This window comes from Lithobates pipiens, unplaced genomic scaffold (genome assembly GCF_037356315.1).
Source record: "Lithobates pipiens isolate NorthernLeopardFrog02 unplaced genomic scaffold, aLitPip1_a1.2 Scaffold_19, whole genome shotgun sequence".
Taxonomy (NCBI): Eukaryota; Metazoa; Chordata; class Amphibia; order Anura; family Ranidae; genus Lithobates; species Lithobates pipiens.
Genome location: NW_027507764.1, coordinates 187681972 through 187702433, shown reverse-complemented (window position 1 = coordinate 187702433; position 20462 = coordinate 187681972). Strand labels below are relative to the sequence as shown.

Below are 20462 nucleotides of genomic sequence, written 5' to 3'. Positions count from 1 at the left end.
ACTGTGGTCAACAGAGGCAGAGGATACAGAAACTGGCAGGATCAACCAGGTTTATTACAAGATAGGGCGTGAAAAATTGCACAGCACAAGCACTGTGCTTTTATTCATGCCTTTAAGGAACATGATCTTATTTTTTTTATTTTTTTGGGGTTATAAACACTTACCTGTCAACTGGGGAAGGGACAGAGTCTTTGGTGCTGGGTAGGCTCCAATCCAGAGCCATCACTGAACTCACACAGTGATATTTGTGGAGACTGGGTGGTGGGGAAGCGAGTGAAAGGTCAGTACACAAGTCCCGTGATAAAAGCTTTCCCAACCTAGCAGAAGGATTTCAAGATATTTAAGCTTGTCATAACAAATTGATATGGGAGCTTAGGGTTCCTCCGGAGGTTGCTAGTGTTTCTTTGAGCAATGTCTGATGGTACCTAATTATTTCCAGCACCAACATAAGGAGGAACTTTTACTGACCACCAATGATAAAGGGTATTTCTCTACTGGCCACCAATGTAAAGGAGCAGTACAATTTTCACTATGTGCATTTCTTTTCTTGCCATTATTATTATTAGATATGATTATTACAAAAAAAAAAAATGTGCTGTAAAGACCAAGTTGGTATCCAAAAATGATCTGCTCTGGATGTCAAATAGGCTAAAAAAGCAATATATTCCATATACCTTTGTTTATTCTTAAAGCTCCAACTTAGTGACCACACTAAGCCCACGTACACACGGTCGGAGATTTTGGCAACCAAATCCGTCGGATTTTGCCTGTCGGATTTAGTCCGACGGATTGTGTCCGAAACTGTTGCATACACACGGTCGGGCCAAGTTGGCAAAAAATCCGATCTTGCAGAATGTGATGACGTAATTTCGTTACGATGGGACTACATTCAGGCTAGTAGCCAATAGCTTTGATGTAGGAATTTGATCTGAGCATGCGTGGCACTTGGTCCGATCAAAATGCTCTACACATGATCGGATTAGGTCCGTCCGGCCCAGTTGGTCGGGAAATATTTCCAACATGTTGGAAAATTGGGTCGGACAGAGATTCGGACGGAATCAGTCCGATGCATACCACACACAGTCGGATTATCTGACGACACGGTCCGATAAGACTCATTCCGACAGATTCTCCGACCGTGTGTACAAGAGCTTAGGGATTGTGAGCTGTAGATAAAACTATTTTGTAGCAAGGGGTCCCAAACACCTGAAAATGAGTTTGAGGTTCCCCCCGTGGTAAAAAGGTTGCTAAAGACTGTAGTACTGAGAAATCAGAGGTAGGTTCAAGACTTTAAAAGATGTGAGTTATGTGATCTGTCATATGTGGCGTAAAACTTACTAAAGCAGAGAATTTTCTTGACAGAATGACCGGGTCCTTTTTAGCTGAAGCTTTGAGATCACTTTTCTCAAGAAGATACATGCAACAGTCCAGTACATCAACTTCATGCTGGAAATAAAGACAAATACTATTAGCCACGGTATTAACTAATAATCTAATTTTAATATTGTGGACGTAGTTCTTATTTTATCGTCATCCTTTAAAATATACAATTTAGCCTTATATAGAAAAACATAGCTTATCATATTACAGCCTTGGGTGAAGCTCGCACTTGTGCATTCTCTGAAAATCGATTTGTGATGGATCGCTTTTCAAAGTGTGATTAAGTGGCTGCTGACAGGGATTCCGTTCAGGAGGGTGCCTCAAATGCCTGTTTTTTTCTGCAGGCCCCCCTCCTCTCCCCCTAATAAAAAAGTTGTACAATCTAGGACCTCAGTGGATAAGCAGTTGGCTAAAGTATAGACAACAGAATGGGGTTCATTTGGAACAGAGACCAGCCACTAGTGTTGTACTACAAGGCTCTGTATTAGGTCTTGTTCTGTTTGACCACCGGAAGGTTTTACCCCCTTTATGACCAGAGTATGTTTTGCTATTTAGCACTGCGTTACTTTAGCTGGCAATTGCTGGGCATTCAACACTGTACGCAAATTACATTTTTTATAATTTTTTCCCACAAAAAAAGCTTTCTTTTGGTGGTATTTGGTCACCACTGTTTTTTTTTTTTAAAGTAAAAAAAAAAAAAAAAAAAGAATTTTGAAAAAAAAAAACAACAATATTTTCTACTTTCAGTTATAAAACATATCTAATAAATAAAAAAATAAAAATTCTTTATACATTTAGGTCAAAATGCATTCTGCATTTTGGTAAAAAAAATAAGCATATTAATTGGTTTGTGCAAAAGTTATAGCATCTACAAACTATGGTATACGTATTGGAATTTATGAAGCTATAAACGCTATACTGTAGCAACTTATAGTGTATCTGTGATATCGTGGAGGGCAATCTGGCGCTAAGAGATCCTGGTTGGGAGGATCGCTAACTAACTGACACTGATGTGGATAGTAATACTACCGGTAATACAGTGATCAGTGATAAACTCTACATTGTGCAGTATAGCAATGACACTGACTTGGAAGGGGTAAACATTAAGGGATAATCAAGGGGTTAACTGTGGGCCTAACAAGTGTAATGTGCGTAATATGTGCTGCTTTTCAGGGAGAAGAAACAGCCAGACTGCTGTTCTCTGTACATAGAGTTCTGTGTGTTATAAACATATCATATTCCATATTACAGACACCTCCAGAGATGTCAACCCTATTGCACACCTTTGCATCATCAACAAACAGAATTACCACTTGCTGATCACTGATAGTAAATACACTGTACAAATGGATGGCAGGTGTAGGCTCAACCAATGTACATGTAGCACGAGTTTGGCAGCAGATTTTAGCCAATGATTTCAGATCTGAAACCTGCTGATCGGAGGTGTCCAATCACACACAGGCTTGGTTCACACTGCTACAAGCGCAACGTCACTACTATACTACTAATATACGTATAAAATAGAAGAGAATAGACGTTGCCTTGTAGACAGCTCTCATTGACTAACATGGGATTTCTTATGTCACGCGACTTGGGATCTCACAAGTAGGATCCCAAGTAGTGGCAGTGTGAAACGAGCCTTAATGGCAAGAAGTAGCAAATAATCTGGCCAAAGTAGCTCTAAACACAACTCTGACTGAATCAGATTATAAAATGTTGTTGAGGTGATACATGGTCCCAACCAAAGTTGCTAAAATATGCCCACAAGCGTCCACTTCTTGCTGCTGGTCATGTGGACAACTGGAAACCATGTTCCACATTTGGTGGCAATGCCCCAAAATCATTTGATTTTAGAATAAGGATCTTTACTTTAATACACTCAGTGACACAGGTGAATGTCCCCAGAAAACCTGAAATTGCTCTGCTTCAGAAACTAGATATTGAGGTTCCCAAAAACCATGAAAAACCTATATCCTACATCAGGGTTTCTCAACCCATGGTACGTTTACCCCTGGGGGTATGTGCACCAAGGGCAGGGAGTACATCGTTCAGATCCGGCGCCACTATAGGCAGGGCTCAAGTCACACAGGAACACCGTTCCTGGATTCAAACATGGGCACGCCGTACAGTCCTCGTTGACACAGCGGGAGATCATGATCCAGGCACTGGCAGGCTGCATTTGATGGGCACTGGTAAGCTGCATTTGGTGGGCACGGCACTTGTAGGCTGCATTTGGTGGTCACTGGTAGACTGTGTTTGGTGGGCACTGCACTGGTAGTCTGCATTTGATGGGCACTGCATTGGCAGGCTGCATTTGGTGGGCACTGGACTGGTAGGCTGCATTTGGTGGGCACTGGTAGGGCTGCATTTGGTGGGCACTGCACTAGTAGGCTGGATTTGGTGGGCACTGCACTGGTAGGCTGCATTTGGTGGGCACTGGTAGGCTGCATTTGATGGGCACTGGTGGGCTGCATTTGGTGGACACTGCACTGGCAGGCTGCATTTGATGGGCACTGGTAAGCTTAATTTGGTGGGCACTGATAAGCTGCATTTGGTGGGCACTGGTAGGCTGCATTTGATGGGCACTGGTAGGCTGCATTTTATGGGCACTGGTAGGCTTCATTTGGTGGGCCCTGCACTGGTAGGCTGCATTTGGTAGGCAATGGTAGGGCTGCATTTGGTGGGAACTGCACTGGTCGGCTGGATTTGGTGGGCCCTGGTAGGGCTGGATTCGGTGGGCACTGCACTGTTAGGCTGCATTTGTTGCGCACTGGTAGGCTGCATTTGATGGGCACTAGTAGGCTGCATTTGGGGGACACTGCATTGGTAGGCTGCATTTGGTGGGCACTGGTAAGCTGCATTTTGTGGGCACTGATATGCTGCATATGATGGGCACTGGTAAGCTTCAAATTTGTTTACAATAACTCCATCAGTATCACCAGCAAAGCAGCTTCTTTATTATCCCACTAAAGAAGATAAGAATGTGCGCTGCATTTGGAGATTTCATAATTTGCCACGTTACAAATGTGATATCTCCATTACGAACGCTAGTTTACAAGACCGACCGCTTCTGGCTTGTCCTTGCTTCCGAGCATGCGTGTTTGTACTTTGGAACTTTGTTCGACAGACTTGTGTACACACGCTTGGAAAATCCGACAACACACATTTGTCCACAAAAAATGTGAAAACCTGCTATCCAACATTTGTCCACGGAAAGTCCAACAACAATTGTCCGATGGAGCGTACACACGGGTGGATTTACCGACAACAGCCTGACATCGAACATTTACAGTCGGAAAGTCCAATCATGTGTACGGAGCTTTAGTGTTAGCCTTACTTATAAGCAATACTGTATTGTGTCTTTTTTTATGTTGGTTTGGAACAGAGGGAGCACTCTGACTGAGATCGGCGCCTGAGCAATGATCTTATAATGTATACTGTTGTATCATAGCTGGAGCATCCTTTTTTATGTGGTGATTGGCTATTTTAGCAATCACTTTTTGGATTTCGTTTGGGGAGCAGTGCTGCAAGATATCTGTGGATTTTTTGATAGACGACGATATGTTTTGGATTGCGCTTTGCTTGGGAAGCTGGTGTATTTTATTTGCTGCTTTTCTTGTTATATTTGAAATACTTTTGGTTTAACTTGTGTTTTACCTAGGCCATCAATAATCTGGATTGAATAGGTACAGTATAGGAGTGGCTCCGCTGTTGCTGGAAATCACCGCCACCCTAATGAATGGATATTTAAATCTCTCACCTCCTACCACTTACTATTTTTTAATGATACCCCATTATAATATTATAAATATAGTCACATTCTAATTATAATATGTTATTAAAATATACATTTGACCTTGCCATTAACATTAAATAACTTAATGTGCAAATATCACCTGATTGCACGCTTATTCATTTTAAGCTAATTTTCACAGTATACAACCAAGGATCCATACCTGTCCAAAATTCCATGGCCTAGCAGTAATTTTAGAGCTTGTGCCCACATAGATGTATCCAGTGTCATTTAGGACATATTCCATTCTTTCTTCCTCACCTGGCAAGTATACGGCATCATCTAAAAATATAAAATATATTTTTTATTAGTTGTAGCTTGTATCATGTTTCTTACTTTGAAAGAATTGGATGCATTGAAGAGGAAGTAAACCTTCCTGTATCCTTTGTACCTATAGGTAAGCCGAGAATAAGACTTACCTATAGGTACTGTAAATATCTCCTAAATGTGTGCAGTTTAGGAGATATTTACTGTATACTGCGCTCTGAAGGAACGGCTCCTGTGCCATTTCATCAGAAGTCTGTGCCATGACCAGCAGCTCCCACGCATGTACGCGGGAGTGACGTCACGCAGCTCCAGCCAGTCACACAGCTGGAGTCCATGTGCCTGGAAGGAAAATGAGCAAAGATGGATGTGGCCTCCATTGGGGATGATGAGGGCTTTGTTTGCAGGTAAGTTTAACATAATGTGCTGGTATGCAATGCATACTAGCACATTATGCCTTTACTATACAGGTAAAAAAATAAAAGTTTACTTTCTCTTTAAGAGCCCGTAGAGATGGATATAAAAATAGGAATACGCCCCTGCTTACTCAAAGTACAATCAGCAGAGTGCATGAATTTTGATGATCGGAGAGGTCTTACTAAGCTGGAGGCATTGGACCACTGCAGAGAAAACCCTGCTTCCCCACAAAGAGCAACCATCCTGAATTAAAATAGGTTCCATACCAAAGATATTTACCATTTTGCCATATTCTCAGTGTATCTACAGTATATTATTTATTTAAATCAAACTTCAATTGACCTTTAATCTAATCTCTTATTTTAATGCACAACACTTAGTTAAACTCTTTATATCCACTCTCATCAAGAAAAGGATTAGATCATGCATCTCTTGTGCCATACTTGGCCATCCAGCTCTAGGATCTATGCCATACATGGCCATCCATCTCTTGGGCCCGTGCCATTGATCCGAGAGGAGTATGGTATTGATCCCATCACTGAATGGCCAAATAGGGCATGGGCCCAAGAGATGGATGGCCATCCATCTCTTGGGCCCATGCCATACTTGGCCATCCAGTTCTGATATCAATACCATACTCCTCTCGGATCAATGCTATACTTGGCTAGCCTGTTCTCAGATCCATGTCAAACCTGACCAGACTGGTTGGCATAAAACATAGTAAGATCATTAAAACCGTAATACCTACAGTATCCTGCTGGCTTTAGCTCTGTGGCACAAGCTGTTTTATTTGTCTTCCCTAAACCCCTATATGGGAGAGTGCCCACCAGATTCCAGAGTGAGAGATTTGAGATCACAATATATATATATATATATATAAGTAATTAGTGTTTTCATTGGAAACATTTCTTTATTAAAGGTTTGAACAAAACATTGGACAATATGCAGATGATTCACCACCTTCACCTGATCACATAATCCTCAAAGTTAATCACCTTTTTAAACAGACTTATCTGACACACAATCTAAGATTAACAATCTAAACCAGGCTTGTCCAAAGTCCGGCCCGTGGGCCAATCACAGCTTGCGTTCCAGTTTTGAAAGGCCCGCCTAGTTATTTGGACATATATATCTTTTGTGGCCCCCAACTCCCAGCACCAGGGCCACAAAAGATATATATGCTGGCTGCCTTAGAGGGGGCAGGAAGGAGTCGAAACGAATTTCCTGTTTCCACCGCAGTCTCTGTAGCAGGAAGTCCTTCTCTTGCGTTGCCATTGGACGTTCTGTACATCAAAGGAGGCAGGACTTTGTATTAAAGAGGCCGCCGAGAAAACAGGAGTTTTTTCTGTATGTAATCTTTTGTCCCATCCCGCTCCCCTCCCTGTCCCCTCCAAGGCTTCAGATGGATGGGCATCAGTCAGGCTGCACTGATGGCAATGGTGAGTCTGCATTCCTGGCAATGGTGGGTGCTGCATTCCTGACAATGATGGGTGCTGCATTCATGGCAATGGTGGGTGCAGCATTCATGGCAATGGTGGGTGCTGAATTTCTGGCAATGGGGGTACTACATTCATGACAATGGGGGTGCTTCACTGATGGCAATGGCGGGACTGCATTCATGGCAATGGTGGGGCTGCATTCATGGCAGTGGTGGGGCTGTATTCATGGCAATGAGGATGCTGCATTCATAGCACTTGTGAGGCTGCAGATGGGCACTGACCCTTATTTTGCTTCACAGTTCTTTATTTAAAATTAAAAAATTTTCTTGAAAGGTGCATGTTACATGCCAATAAATACAGTACATCCAAATAACAAGCCCGAGCTCATCTCTTTACTCACACGCAGCCACAAAGGTAAGAGAATTCTTGTTGGGCAGTGTATTAGTGCTTGGACAAACACACTTAGACCGAATTTTAATGGTTCAAAAAATGTCAGGCAAAATGGTCGGCCCTCGTGCATGTTCACTTCATCAAATCTGGCCCGCTTTGAAAAAAGTTTGGATACCCCTGATCTACACTAAACATGCCAGCCAAACCCTCGCTTCTATATATGTTTCTCACATATGAAATCATTGTACTACAACATATAATACATTGCAGAAAATGTGTGTTTGACATCCTATGGTATTACTCCTATGTAGTTGGTTCCAATGTATAACAAGCTTGTGTTGACAAGTAAAAGTTTTACCTTCACACCAAGGGTTGAACAGGATGTAAATGGGGCAATCCCCTGCCATGTATACAACTCCTCTTCCCGTTATTACACTTAGCTGGTATTTTCCAATAATTGCATTAGCGGGACTAATGACATCGATGATATACTTCAAAAAGAAAATATGTATGTTATTTTCAAGCAATGCATTCCTTCTTACAACATCATAGATGTTAAAGCAGCCATTATTTAAAGTTGAACTCCAGGCAAACATATAAATATCATTTAAATTAATTACGTACTCATGAAAAAGTATTAGTGATATATTTACAAAATATAGGACTATCAAACATATTTCAATCTGTCTTGATATCAGCCTCCTGATATTTCCTGTTTTGTTGCACTCAGACTGGAAGAGGGAGGGCAGCATTGTGAGCTAGTCACACTCTTTGGCATTGCAGAATGCCTTTCCTTAAAGAGGAAGTAAACCCCTTCAAACCACTTTGACCTACAGGTAAGCCTAGATTAAGGCTTACCTGTAGGTCCAAGCAATATCTCCTAAACCTATATGGTTTAGGAGATATTTGCCCGAAAATGGGCACCGCTGTCTACGGCGCATGCGCCGTAGACAGCGGCGCGCAGGCGCACTAAATGCGGCAAGTCCAAGAATGGATTTGCCTAATTTGTCGACTCCCGTGCGCATGCGCGGGAGTGACGTCATCGTGGCTTCGCCGAATGGCAGCGGCGGAGCTGCGAGACGCGACTCCCGTGCGCATGCGCGGGAGTGACGTCATCGCGGCTTCGCCGCTGTCATTGGTCGGAGCTGCGAGACGCCACCAGCAAGATGGATGCGGCGGACTACAGGGATCAGCGGCGACTTCGCTGGCTCCTGTGTCAGGTAAGTGACACATAATGAGCTACTATGCGATGCATAGTAGTCCATTATGCTTTACCTTTGCAGGGAAAAAAAGAGGAAGTAAACCCATCAGGGTTTACTTCCACTTTAACATGCTTACAGTAGTGATGAGCAGAAGAATTACTTCATCAGTTTGCTGTTGCTCCTCATTATCAGCAGACTAGGGCAGACTGGTGACCAAGCAGTATTGTTTAACAAAAGCGGACCTTTAACAGTTCAAGAAACTATTAGATAAGCACCTGAATGACCACAACATACAGGCAGAGCCGATTCTCCCTATACGCTCACTACGCAAGCTGAGTAGGGCCCCGCCGCCGTGGGGCGCCCCCAAGACCAGGGGCGGGCTGGGCCAGGGGGTAGGGTGGCAATCTCCTCCAGGGCCACTCTGATGCTTTGTAAAAAGGATGCACTCATGTCTGGGTAATGAGGGGCCAGTGACAAACTATGCTTCCAAATGCTGTGTTTGCAGAGCTGCAGCAGAGCGGTAGGAATATGCCTGCTAGAACTCTGGTTCCACCCCAGGGACAAACATCGCTGCTGAGGATTAACACAGGTCACGGTCACCGCTCACCTCCCGCTCTGCGACTGTGACCTGTGTCTCCTCTGAGGTAGATGGCTGCATGGCTGAGATGTGTGTCTCTCACACACAGCTCAGCCTCAGAGCACACCGGCGCTGACAATAACATGCCCTCCTCTCTCTGCACTGACGGAGAAGATAGGGCTCATCAGCTCCTCCTCCTCCTGGGTCTGCCCCACCCACACTTCCCGAGCATGTTTGAACCCAGAAAATAAAAGCTGCAGACAATCTGCGCCTTAGCCTCCATCCTGGGGTGAGCAAGCTCACCCTCTCTCCTGCCTCCCAGTGTATAAAATGATTTTAAGGGATGCTCTGTGGACTTTGATAAGTGGGGGGGGGGGCAGGCTTTGGTGAGCAGAGACCCCCTTTACACCAGAGTCACAGAATTCCCCCTTAAATCAAGGTTCCCAGAACACCCCTTACATCAGATCCCCCCTTAAATCAGGATTCCCCTTTACATTAGAGTCCACAGAGCCCCCCCTTACAGTGTAAGTGTAAATTCTGTGCAGACTCTGATGTGGGGGGGGGGGGCTCTGTACAGACTCTGATGTAAGGGGAGGCTATGTGCAGACTCTGATGTAAGGGGGTGGCTCTGTGCAGACTCTGATGTAAGGAGGGGCTCTGTGCAGACTCTGATGTAAGGAGGGGCTCTGTGCAGACTCTGGTATAAGGGGGACCTCTGTGTGGACTCTACTTTAAGGGGGGGGGGCTCTGTGTGGACTCTGATGTAAGGGGAGGACTCTGTGAGGACTCTGATGTAAGGAGGGCCTTTGTGCGGATTCTGCTGTAAGGAGGACCTCTGTGCGGACTCTGATATAAGGGGGAACCTCTGTGTGGACTCTGATGTAAGGGGGACCTCTGTGCAGACTCTGAGGTAAGGGGGGCCTCTGTACAGACTCTGATGCTTACATAATAGCATATATAACATAATGTACAGGGTTCAGGCGTATGTAATTTATAGGGTGCAGAAGTATGTAATGTAGAGGGTTCAGGGGTGTATAATGTACAGGGTGTAGGGCTCAGGAGTGGGTATTGTACAGGGTGCAGGTGTCAAGATTATGTAATATACAGGGGTCAGGAATATGTAATGTACTGGGTGCAGGGGTCAGGTGTATGATATGTACTGGGTTCAGGGGTCAAGAGTATGTCATTTTACAGGGTACAGGGGTCAGGAGTGTGTAATGTGCAGGAGTGAGAGCCACGGTAAAAGGGGGGGGGGGTCCCATGAGAACCAGAGTGAATGAAGGTGTTCACTGTGCAATCTGTTAGAAAGATGCCCCGCTCCAGGTTCCATTATACTCCTTTGTAGTGTCTAATAGGGCCTGGAGGGGTCGCTTTCGCTCAGACTCTCATACTTTGTACGAAATGTGGGGGCGAGGCCAGGAGCGGATCATGGACAGTGCAGGGGTGGGTATTATATAAAATACTCTATTCAATAAATATTGTTTGTTTGAACCTCATTCTGTTCTTTATTGTTGTACTTATTCTTTGACTGTTTTGTTTAAAGGAGGGAGGATTGTATTGGGAGCACTGAAGTTTCAGGTGTGACTGTGCGGCAATGGCAAATGGTTTACATAGCTCATGGCATCACGGGTCAGGTAGAGGGCCCCTTAGCAGAATTTTGCTTAAGGCCCCAGGGAGGTCAGGATCGGTACTGCATACAGGGATACACAAGGTAATACTGACATATAATCACACACATAGGTTGGACTTAATGGACTTGTGTCTTTTTCCGACCTCTCTTACTATGTAACTATGTAACAAAGCTTTCTACCAGTGATGTCTAGATCACCAGTCAAGAGTATCTGATCAGAATCTCAAATATTTTCACAGATAGCCCTTGTACACACGGTCGGACATTCTGACAACCAAATCCGTTAGATTTTGTCCGACGAATTTTGTCCGACGGATTGTGTCCGAAACTGTTGCATACACATGGTCGGAAAAGATGTCAAAAACCGATCGTTCAGAACGTGATGACGTTATTTCGTTACGACGGGACTACGTTCAGGCTAGTAGCCAATAGCTTTGGTGTAGGAATTTGATCTGAGCATGCGTGGCACTTTTATCCGATCAGAATTTTCTACATATGATCGGAGTATGTCCGATCGGACGAGTTTGTCGGAAAATATTTACAACAAGTTGGAAAATTGGGTCCGACGGAATCAGTCCGATGCATACCACACACAGTCGGATTATCCGACAACACGGTCCGATAGGACACATTCCGACGGATTCTCCGACCGTGTGTACAAGGGCATAGACAGTTCCCGTATATGTGTTTAATCTGTGGATATAGGTGTGTACCTGGAGTCCAGATTTAGAATGACAATGTTTTAGAATGATAACGCATAACATGTAATGTAAAACCGAGGTGTCTTAATGTTCTAAGTGCTAAATGAATGAACTGATTAGGTCTCCGGAAATTACCTCGTTACCATTGCACTCGCAGATTGTAGCACTCCAGTCTTTTTTAAGGGCAGCTTGAGTTACATTAACAAGTACGAGTGATCCATTTGCTTTCGTAGGACGAGGGCCTAAAAGATGAAAATGAGTACTTGAAGAAAACTGATGTTCATTCATTTTTATATTTTTATATTTCTTTGTAAATAAGACATACAATACAATATACATTGTACACTAGCATTTTAAGGGAACAATCTTACCATCCTTGTATTAGGTGTTCTGTACTGATCTCTAAAAAAGATTAACTTAAGAGTCAATAAAAATCTGTTTCAATGTTGTCAAAGCCTCCCAGCAGTGTCTGGATGGTAAAGTAGCAAAGTCTTCTTTTGTAGTGTGCCCATCTCTGACTCGCTGAAATGCTGCATTAGCCCCAAAAAATCTGAAGGGGAAAAAGTTACATATTATATACTCCCCTTTCGCCTGGCTTCTGTGGTGCATCATTCTGCCATGAAATATTGGAGAATGCCGAGTACTCTTATGCCACGTACACACAACCGGACTTTCCGTCAGAAAAGGTCCGACGTACTTTCAACGAGTTAGGATGGACTTCCGATTGAACGGACTTGCCCACACCAAAGTCCATTCATTTTGAATGTGATGACGTACGACGGGACTAGAAAAGGAAGTTCAATAGCCAGTAGCCAATAGCTCCCCTTGCGTTCCGTTGGACCAGCATACAGACGAACGGTTGAATCAATAGGTATTGATTCCATTGTACAGATTTGAAACATGTTCTATTTCTAGATTTGTCTGAATTTTTGAAGAGAAAAGTCACATGAGACCCACACACGATCGTAATATCCGACGGAATGATTCCGTCTGACCTTTTCTGCCGGAAAGTTTGGTCATGTGTACGTGGCATAAATCTTTCAAGAAGTTGTTGCAGTAAAATACAGGAACATCTTCGAGATTTGGGCTACCCAACATTCTCCAGCATCTTGCTGGAAAAAGGGTAACGTTGCCTTGCATAGGCACTGTTGGCCAAACCTGAGGTAAGGTAATTATGCTATCAAACTTTTTTTTCCCCCATAGGCATTTTCATTTAGATTAATAAAGTGTTTTAAGAAGGTTTTGGGCAGGAGGGCACACTTAATAAGTAGACCTTGCTATTAGGTGCAATTACACAGTTGTAAACAGAATGTATTACCTAAAATGTTTACCAAAAATATGTAGAAGAATAAAGGCCTAAACTTAGGAAAAAAAAATTGGGATATTTATTATATACAAAAAGTAATAAATATTTTTTTTTTTGTTTATAGCGCAAAAAATAAAAAACGCAGAGGTGATCAAATACCACCAAAAGAAAGCTCTATTTGTGAGGAAAAAAATTATCAAAATGTAATTTGGGTACAACGCCGCATGACCGCGCAATTGTCATTCAAAGACAGCCCTGAAAATTGGCAGTGGTTAAATAACAAACATGCCATACTTACCTCCACTGTGCAGCTCGTTTTGCACAGAGTGGCCCCCGAACCTGGTCTTCTGGGGTCTCCTGATGGCTCTTGCGGATCCTCCCCACATCAGATAACTCCTAGGAGAAGCACTCTCCCGAGGGGGTTACCTTGCAGGCGCGCTTCTGAGTCCAGCATTTGGAGTCCATAGACGCTGACTGTATGACTCGGCCTCACCCCCTGGTGCCCCCACGTCATTGGATTTGATTGACAGCAGCAGGAGCCAATGGCTGTGCTGCTATCAATCTATCCAATCAAGAGCCGAGAACACCCTGCAGAGAGACAGCGCATCCATGCATAGGATGCATTAAGGAAAAAACACAAAGGTTTACAACCCCTTTAACCACTTTAAGACCGGGCCTCTTTTTTAGATGGGGTGTTTACAAGTTAAAAGCATTTTTTTTTTGCTAGAAAATTACTTGCAACCCCCAAACATTATACATTTTTTTTCCATAACATTCAAGAGAATAAAATGGCGGACATTGCAATACTTTCTGTCACACCGTATTTGCACAGTGGTCTTACAAGAACACTTTTAAAAAAAAAAAAACTTTTTTGAATTAAAAAAGAACAACAGTAAAGTTAGCCCAATTTTTTTTATATTGTGAAAGATAATGTTACGCTGAGTAAATTGATACCCAACATGTTATGCTTCAAATTTGCGTCCGCTCGTTGAATGGCAACAAACTTTTACCCTTAAAAATCTCCATAGGCGACATGGAGAAAAATTTTACAGGTTGCATGTTTTGCGTTACAGAGGAGGTCTAGAATTACTGCTCTCACTCTACCGATCGAGGCAATACCTCACATGTGTGGTTTGAACACTGTTTTCATATCCGGCGCTACTGCACGTGAGCTCTGCGGGATGGGACGCGTTTAAAAAAATAAATTCTTATTTATTTTACCTTTTACTTTTTATTTTTACACTGTTTAAAAAAAAAGTGTCACTTTTATTCCTATTACAAGGAATATAAACATCCCTTGTAATAGAAAAAAAGCATGACAGGACCTCTTAAATATTTAAACTAAAATGCAAAACAAAAAAAAATTTTGTCATTTAAAATAAATAAATAAAATGTCCGAAAGTGACATTTTGATGTCGCTTCCACCCTGCAGTGTCATGGAGATGGGTGGGGGCCATCTTCCCCTCACTCGTCTCCATGTCAGCCCAGGGGACAGACGCGATCGCCTCTGCCGACGGCTTCAGTAAGTGGCGGAGGGCACCGGATCGCGGCGGGGGGGCCCTCTCCCGCCGCCGATAAAAGTTAGCTAGCTGCTGCCATAACAACGATATCCATTTCCAAAATAGGGACGTACATTGGCGGTTCAGAAGTGGTTAATGTACACGGAATGTTTTACAACATCTTCCAAACGATTTAACTTACAGATACTAACTGACATTTAAAAACGTCAGTTTTGCCACTTTTAGCCACATTTGCATCTAGAAGCATTCTTTTTTTTCCGAATAGGCAAAAATTAAAAACGCCTATAAACAATATGCGACTAAACGCAAGTTACCGCGTTTACACGGGTTCACAAGCTGTTACAGGCGTTTTCTGTTTCATATCATGCCTTGCAATATTGACAAAGGCAAGTCTGGATCTAAGTGAAAGATAATGTTATGGTCTTACCAGTAGTAAACTGCAAGACAATGTTGTCCCTTGGAGTCACTGCCCTGCTGAAAGAAGCCTTCAAAGTGAACTTCTGTCCTCTTCTCAGAATAAGGTGGGGATTGTCATAATCAGCCGTTTTATGATTACAGGCATTCTCATGCTTCATAAAGTTCACTTTAAGTGTTCTCAAAGCCATTTCTGTAAATGAAAATAGAAGAAAAAAAAAACAAATGCTTAGTTTATGATCCCCAAAGCCTATATGCAATTGTCCATATTCTCTGATTAATTTACTGTCCCAGACAACAAGTGAGCTACTACTACTGTTAAACACTGCAACTGTGCTAGAGTTATGTCCCATACACACGGTCGGACATTCCGACCACAAAATCCGTCTTTTTTCCAATGGATTTTGGCCAAAAGTTGTGTTGCATACACACGGTCGCACAAAGTTGACGGAAAATCCGATCATTTGGAACGAGGTGACGTAAACATCATACGACGGGACTACGTAGTGGCCAGCAGCCAATAGCTTTCGTCTCCAAATTTTTTCTGAGCATGTGTGGCACTTTGTGTGTCAGATTTCTCTACACACAATCGGAAAAAGTCTGATCGGATTTTGTTGTAGGAAAATTTTAGATCCTGCTCTCAAACTTTTTCCATCGGCAATTCTGACGGAAAAAGTCCAATAGAGCCCACACACGATCAGATTTTCCGACAACATAATCTGTCCAACTTTTTTCATCGGAAATTCTGACCGTGTGTATGGGGCATAAGAGAATTCACCTTATGCTGAGTTCTGTGTAATTTCCTGCAGATTAGATACACATAGCTCCATACAGGGGCACTGGTAATGTACTTCCTGAGGCTCATACTGTGTAACTTCCTCTGTCTGCATTCGTCATCACCAATAACATATAAACTTCCATAGCAGGATTGAATACCATTATTGTCCGCAGGATGTTTATTGTATCTGGTTTTCTGTGAGTGAGCAGGTGCATTTTATAATCTACAGATTACAATCATAAAGGCGTGGGAGTGAGCCAAATAAAAAGTGAACCTACTCAACCGGTAGGTTAAAGAAAAGCAACCCTCCGTTTGTCCATTTGTATATCCAATTTTAAGCGGTGAGCCAGGAACAGCTCTAATGCCCTGTACACAAAATTGGACTTTCCGACAACAAAACCATGGATTTTTGTTCGAAGGATGTTGGCTCCAATTTGTCTTGCATACACATGGTTACACAAATGTTGGACAACAATTACGAATGTAGTGGCATACAAGACATATGTGATATGCTAGTTTTACAATACTGACTTTTGTCCGTTGGACTTCTATACACATGATCGGAAAGTTCGACAACATTTGTTGGCGGAAAATTTGAGAACCTGCTAACCAACATTTGTTGGCAGAAAGTCTGACAACAAATGTCCGATGAAGCATACACGCGGTAGGACTTTCCGCCAACAAGCTCACATCCAACATTTGTTGTGGGAAAATCCGATCGTGTGTATACAAAAGCATTAGAGTTTTAATGATTTTGCAGCCTCATCTTTCCAATTGATTTTATTAAGGTTATAAACTGTACAGATACCAAACAATACAAAGTAGAAAAGTACCGGTAGATAATAACATTAGTGGTCGCTAAAGAGCCGGCATAAGGCTAATTGGGGCTGTGACCATAATTCTTAAGAGCACAGGAGACATCCTCCAAAGAGGAGCTGCATGGCTGGAAGATGCTCCCATTCCCAACGAAGACGAGGGGTCATCTCAGCCATAAATCAATCACGGTAGCTGGTCTTTGTGTTTACGTACACAGCCTTCAAGCTAACGTGGGACCGATAGTGGTTGACCAGTAGCCCCATGCCGCTCTCCAAACTACCCAAAGGGTTTAATAAGTAGAAAGAAAAGAAACAGGGTAGAAAACAAAGAAGAAAAGGATAAAGAAAGAAGAAAGGGGGAAAAGAGACAGTGAGCCTCTCCTAAGGCACTAGGAGGCTAGCCTCAGATCTGATGAGGCCATCCCCATCAGATAGGTGATCCAGGGGTCCCAGGTTTTTTCAAATCGGGGGGAAGCTTGTCCTGCAGGATGGCAGAACATTATCCAGGACAATTTGTTCTTTAAGGGGTCAAAAGATAGCATCGGGGATTTCCAAGATCTTGTGATCGTTATTCTGGCTGCTGTAATAATGAAAAATATTAGGCGTTGGGTGGGTCTTGGGGCTCCCCCAACAGGATGTCTGAGGAGTGCTTGTTGCAGGGAATTAAGTCAATTAGTCCCATGAGGAAATAGATAAAACACAGGGGGAGGCTACCGGCACCCATTGGACAATTCTGGCAGGGACCAAGTGCCATTGCATTAGTACTTTGTAGTTGGCCTCTATTAGGAAGGTGTTTATAATTGACTTTGCAGTGCCTTGTGCCAGTCTATTACACTCCGCAGGGTCCAAGACCCCCTATATTCTGTTCCCATTTTTCTATGTAGCAAGGTCCAGGGCCTCCTCTAGTCTAATGAGAACCTTTAGAGCCAATAACTGGTGGGTTGCAAGGCATAGTGGGTATAGTATAAGGTATAAGGTATATTGATTGGGCGCCAGACACTTGTTGAATACAAAAGAGATTTTATTTCTCCTAACAGAACTTTGGGAGAGAGAGTTAGGGCCAGGACACCCTTAGGTAGTTGAAACGTTAATTGGCAGACCAAGAGACTTCTGCAGGAAGACAGCCATGCAGGGAAAGGCATCCAGCAAGATGCCCCATCTGCAGGTGTAGGAGTGCTGTCTCCTATGGCAACAGTCTTGAAAAGTTCCTAACACAAAACGTAACAGTTCCTTCACTTCCACTACAATCAATTCTTGTAGTTCTTCAGCCCACTGAGCTCCCAGTCTCTCTAGATTATTCACTGACACTGAATCCCGTGAGCTCCTCCAGTCTTCACTGTAATATCTTCCTAAAACGTCACTCCTGCCTCTCTGTTGGGTCCCTAGCTCAAGATACCTCTCAAGCTTCACCACACTGGCCTGCTCTGTCCCTGGCTTTACACACAAGGCTGCTCTGCAAGAGTCACCTCTGCTGGCTGGGTCCCTGGCTTGATAACCGCTGAAGTTTCCCGTCCCCGGTTGGTGAGAATAATGCTCCAGTACTTAGTGGCAACAGCTTCCCCACTACCTCTGACCGCAACAGGTTCTCCGGCCGGCAGAACCATCACTTCTGTTTGGACTGCAAGCTGCAATCCTAACCCTGCACTGCTTTCTTGCTTCTGGATAGGCCCTCGGACAGCCTAACAGCCAGATGTGCCTGGAATAGGCCCAAATTCTGGCCTAGCAGCCCGGGCAATACAACACACGTCCACCCAGACAGCCGCCCAGGAGGCACAGAACCCCGATCACCTGACTCCACGCAAATATATATAGGTTCTCCTAGCAGGCCAAGGTAACAAAGAAAACTCCGGCCCTTTGGGTGCGACACCCCATATACCCATAATCTAAACTTGCATTGCCCTTCTCATATCTAGTGCCACCAGGTACCCGGCCACCCAGAGGCAAAAGAGAGAAGCGCAGCAATTACAGACTTAGAGTGAAATCAATTGACAATTAGCCAAGGTACCTATACCTGACAGGTAAATTTAGGAGCAACCCTGCCTAAACACCAGAGTGCCACATTTATATAAGGAAGTTTGTCATCCGTAGATGTCAAAATGCTGTGAACCTTGGATATAGATCCTGAACAGTTGTCAATGTGTTTACATAGATATTCCCTTGGGGTTGTTGTAGATAAACCTTTTTCAGTAAAGTAATTATAGTGATAGTATTCCGCAGGTGATAAAGCGTGTTGTTACTTAAGGGTTACCAGTGACAGAACCCCTCTGTGATCATAGAAATCGGCAATGCTCAAAAGCCACATATTTGTCCACCATGCAAACTCAAAAGGGATGAGGCCTGGGGTGAATGCAGGATTAGCCAATAACAGAGCAAAGGGAGCTTGCAGCCTCATCTTAATGTGGCTGATATCATTTTCAGAAATGTTAGTTCAAACAACATTATAGATACCTCTGTAATTTTCATTGAATGAAAAACCTTCACAATTGTGCAATAATAAGCTACTCACAGAAGTAAATTTCCAGATTTAAAGGCTGCAAAAACAATTTTCTGCCATGACCTTTAATATATAAATGTGATCCAACTCTTTTTCTTTCCTTCATGGAAGTCCTGAAAACATGGTCCTTGGTTCCACCAAAAAGTATAACCAAGAGTGTTTTCCTTATGCTAAATATTCCACTGGTTTATGATGAAGTAGTATTGCCGCGTACACACGATCGGGAATTTCGGCCAGCAAAAGACAGATGAGAGCTTTTTATTGGAAAATGTGACTGTGTGTATGCTCCATCGGAATTTAGCTAGCCAAATTCCCGCCAGCAAAAATTTGAGAACATGTTCTCAATTTTACCGATGGAAAAACTTTCGGAAATTCCGATCTGTGTATGCCAAACTCACGCATGCTCAGATTCAACTGCAAGATTTAAGCTATTGGCTACTAGGTATTGAATTTCCTTTTTCTAGTCCCCTCATACGTGCTGTACGCCACCGCGTTCTTGGCGGTCGGAATTTGGTGTGATCGTGTGTATGCAAGACGGCTTGAGCGGAATTCCGTCGGAATTCTGTCTGGAAAACCATCAGACCTTTTTCCGACCATAATTCCGATCGTGTGTATGCGGAATTAGAGGGTGCTATTCTCTGAAACATGCCTACCATGTTCTAAATATGACCATAGAGAAAGAGATGCAATGCATTTTCTGGAACTCTTGTTGAGCCTGTCCAACATTGTGTGTAGGTAAAGGAAGCAAAAAACTTAGGTTTGATAAAAAAATTATTTGTATTACCAAGAAAAGTGCACAGCTGTCTTACTTCTTGTTTTGTATTACATAAGGATAAATACACTTTTTAATGCATGATAGTAGTCTGATAGCTTTGCTTGCTGCAGTTTGAAATTGCATGTGATTCTGTGGTCTTTAAGAACTAAGGCCGCGTACACACGAGGGGACTGTTCGCTCAACTTTGTCCGCTGAACAGTGTTTCAGCGGACAGTCCGCTCGTGTGTGGGCTTGTTCGTCAAACAAAGTTCCGCGCATGCTCAGAAAGAATTTATACGCCGAAGGTTGCATTGCAGTGTATAGGACGTCGTTTTCTAGTCCCGTCGTACGTGCCGTTCACGTCATCGCGCACGGTTTCAGCAAACTGTTCGTACGTCGTGTGTGGCCATGTCCGTCCATGCTAATTTTGAGCGGACTGTCCGCTGAAACTGTTTGACGAACAAAGTTGAGCGAACAGTCCCCGCGTGTGTACGCGGCCTTACTGTTCTTTTTCCATCCTTGATTTCCACAGAGGATCTTCCTCTATTAAGTATTTTGCCTACGTAATTTTAACACCCATTTGCTTAA

General features: G+C 43.3%; 1 protein-coding gene across 1 annotated transcript in view; it reads right to left on the bottom strand.

Moving 5' to 3' along the window:
* Positions 1-20462, bottom strand: part of TGM4 (transglutaminase 4) — a 67401-nt gene that overhangs the window by 40993 nt on the left and 5946 nt on the right. The window contains exons 2-6 of the mRNA XM_077491575.1: positions 15047-15226; positions 11929-12035; positions 8042-8174; positions 5337-5455; positions 1339-1446 (exon numbers count right to left, since the gene is read on the bottom strand). Of these exons, the coding sequence (XP_077347701.1) occupies positions 1339-1446; positions 5337-5455; positions 8042-8174; positions 11929-12035; positions 15047-15224 (645 nt within the window). The 5' untranslated portion in view covers positions 15225-15226. The remainder of the gene's footprint in view (positions 1-1338; positions 1447-5336; positions 5456-8041; positions 8175-11928; positions 12036-15046; positions 15227-20462) is intronic.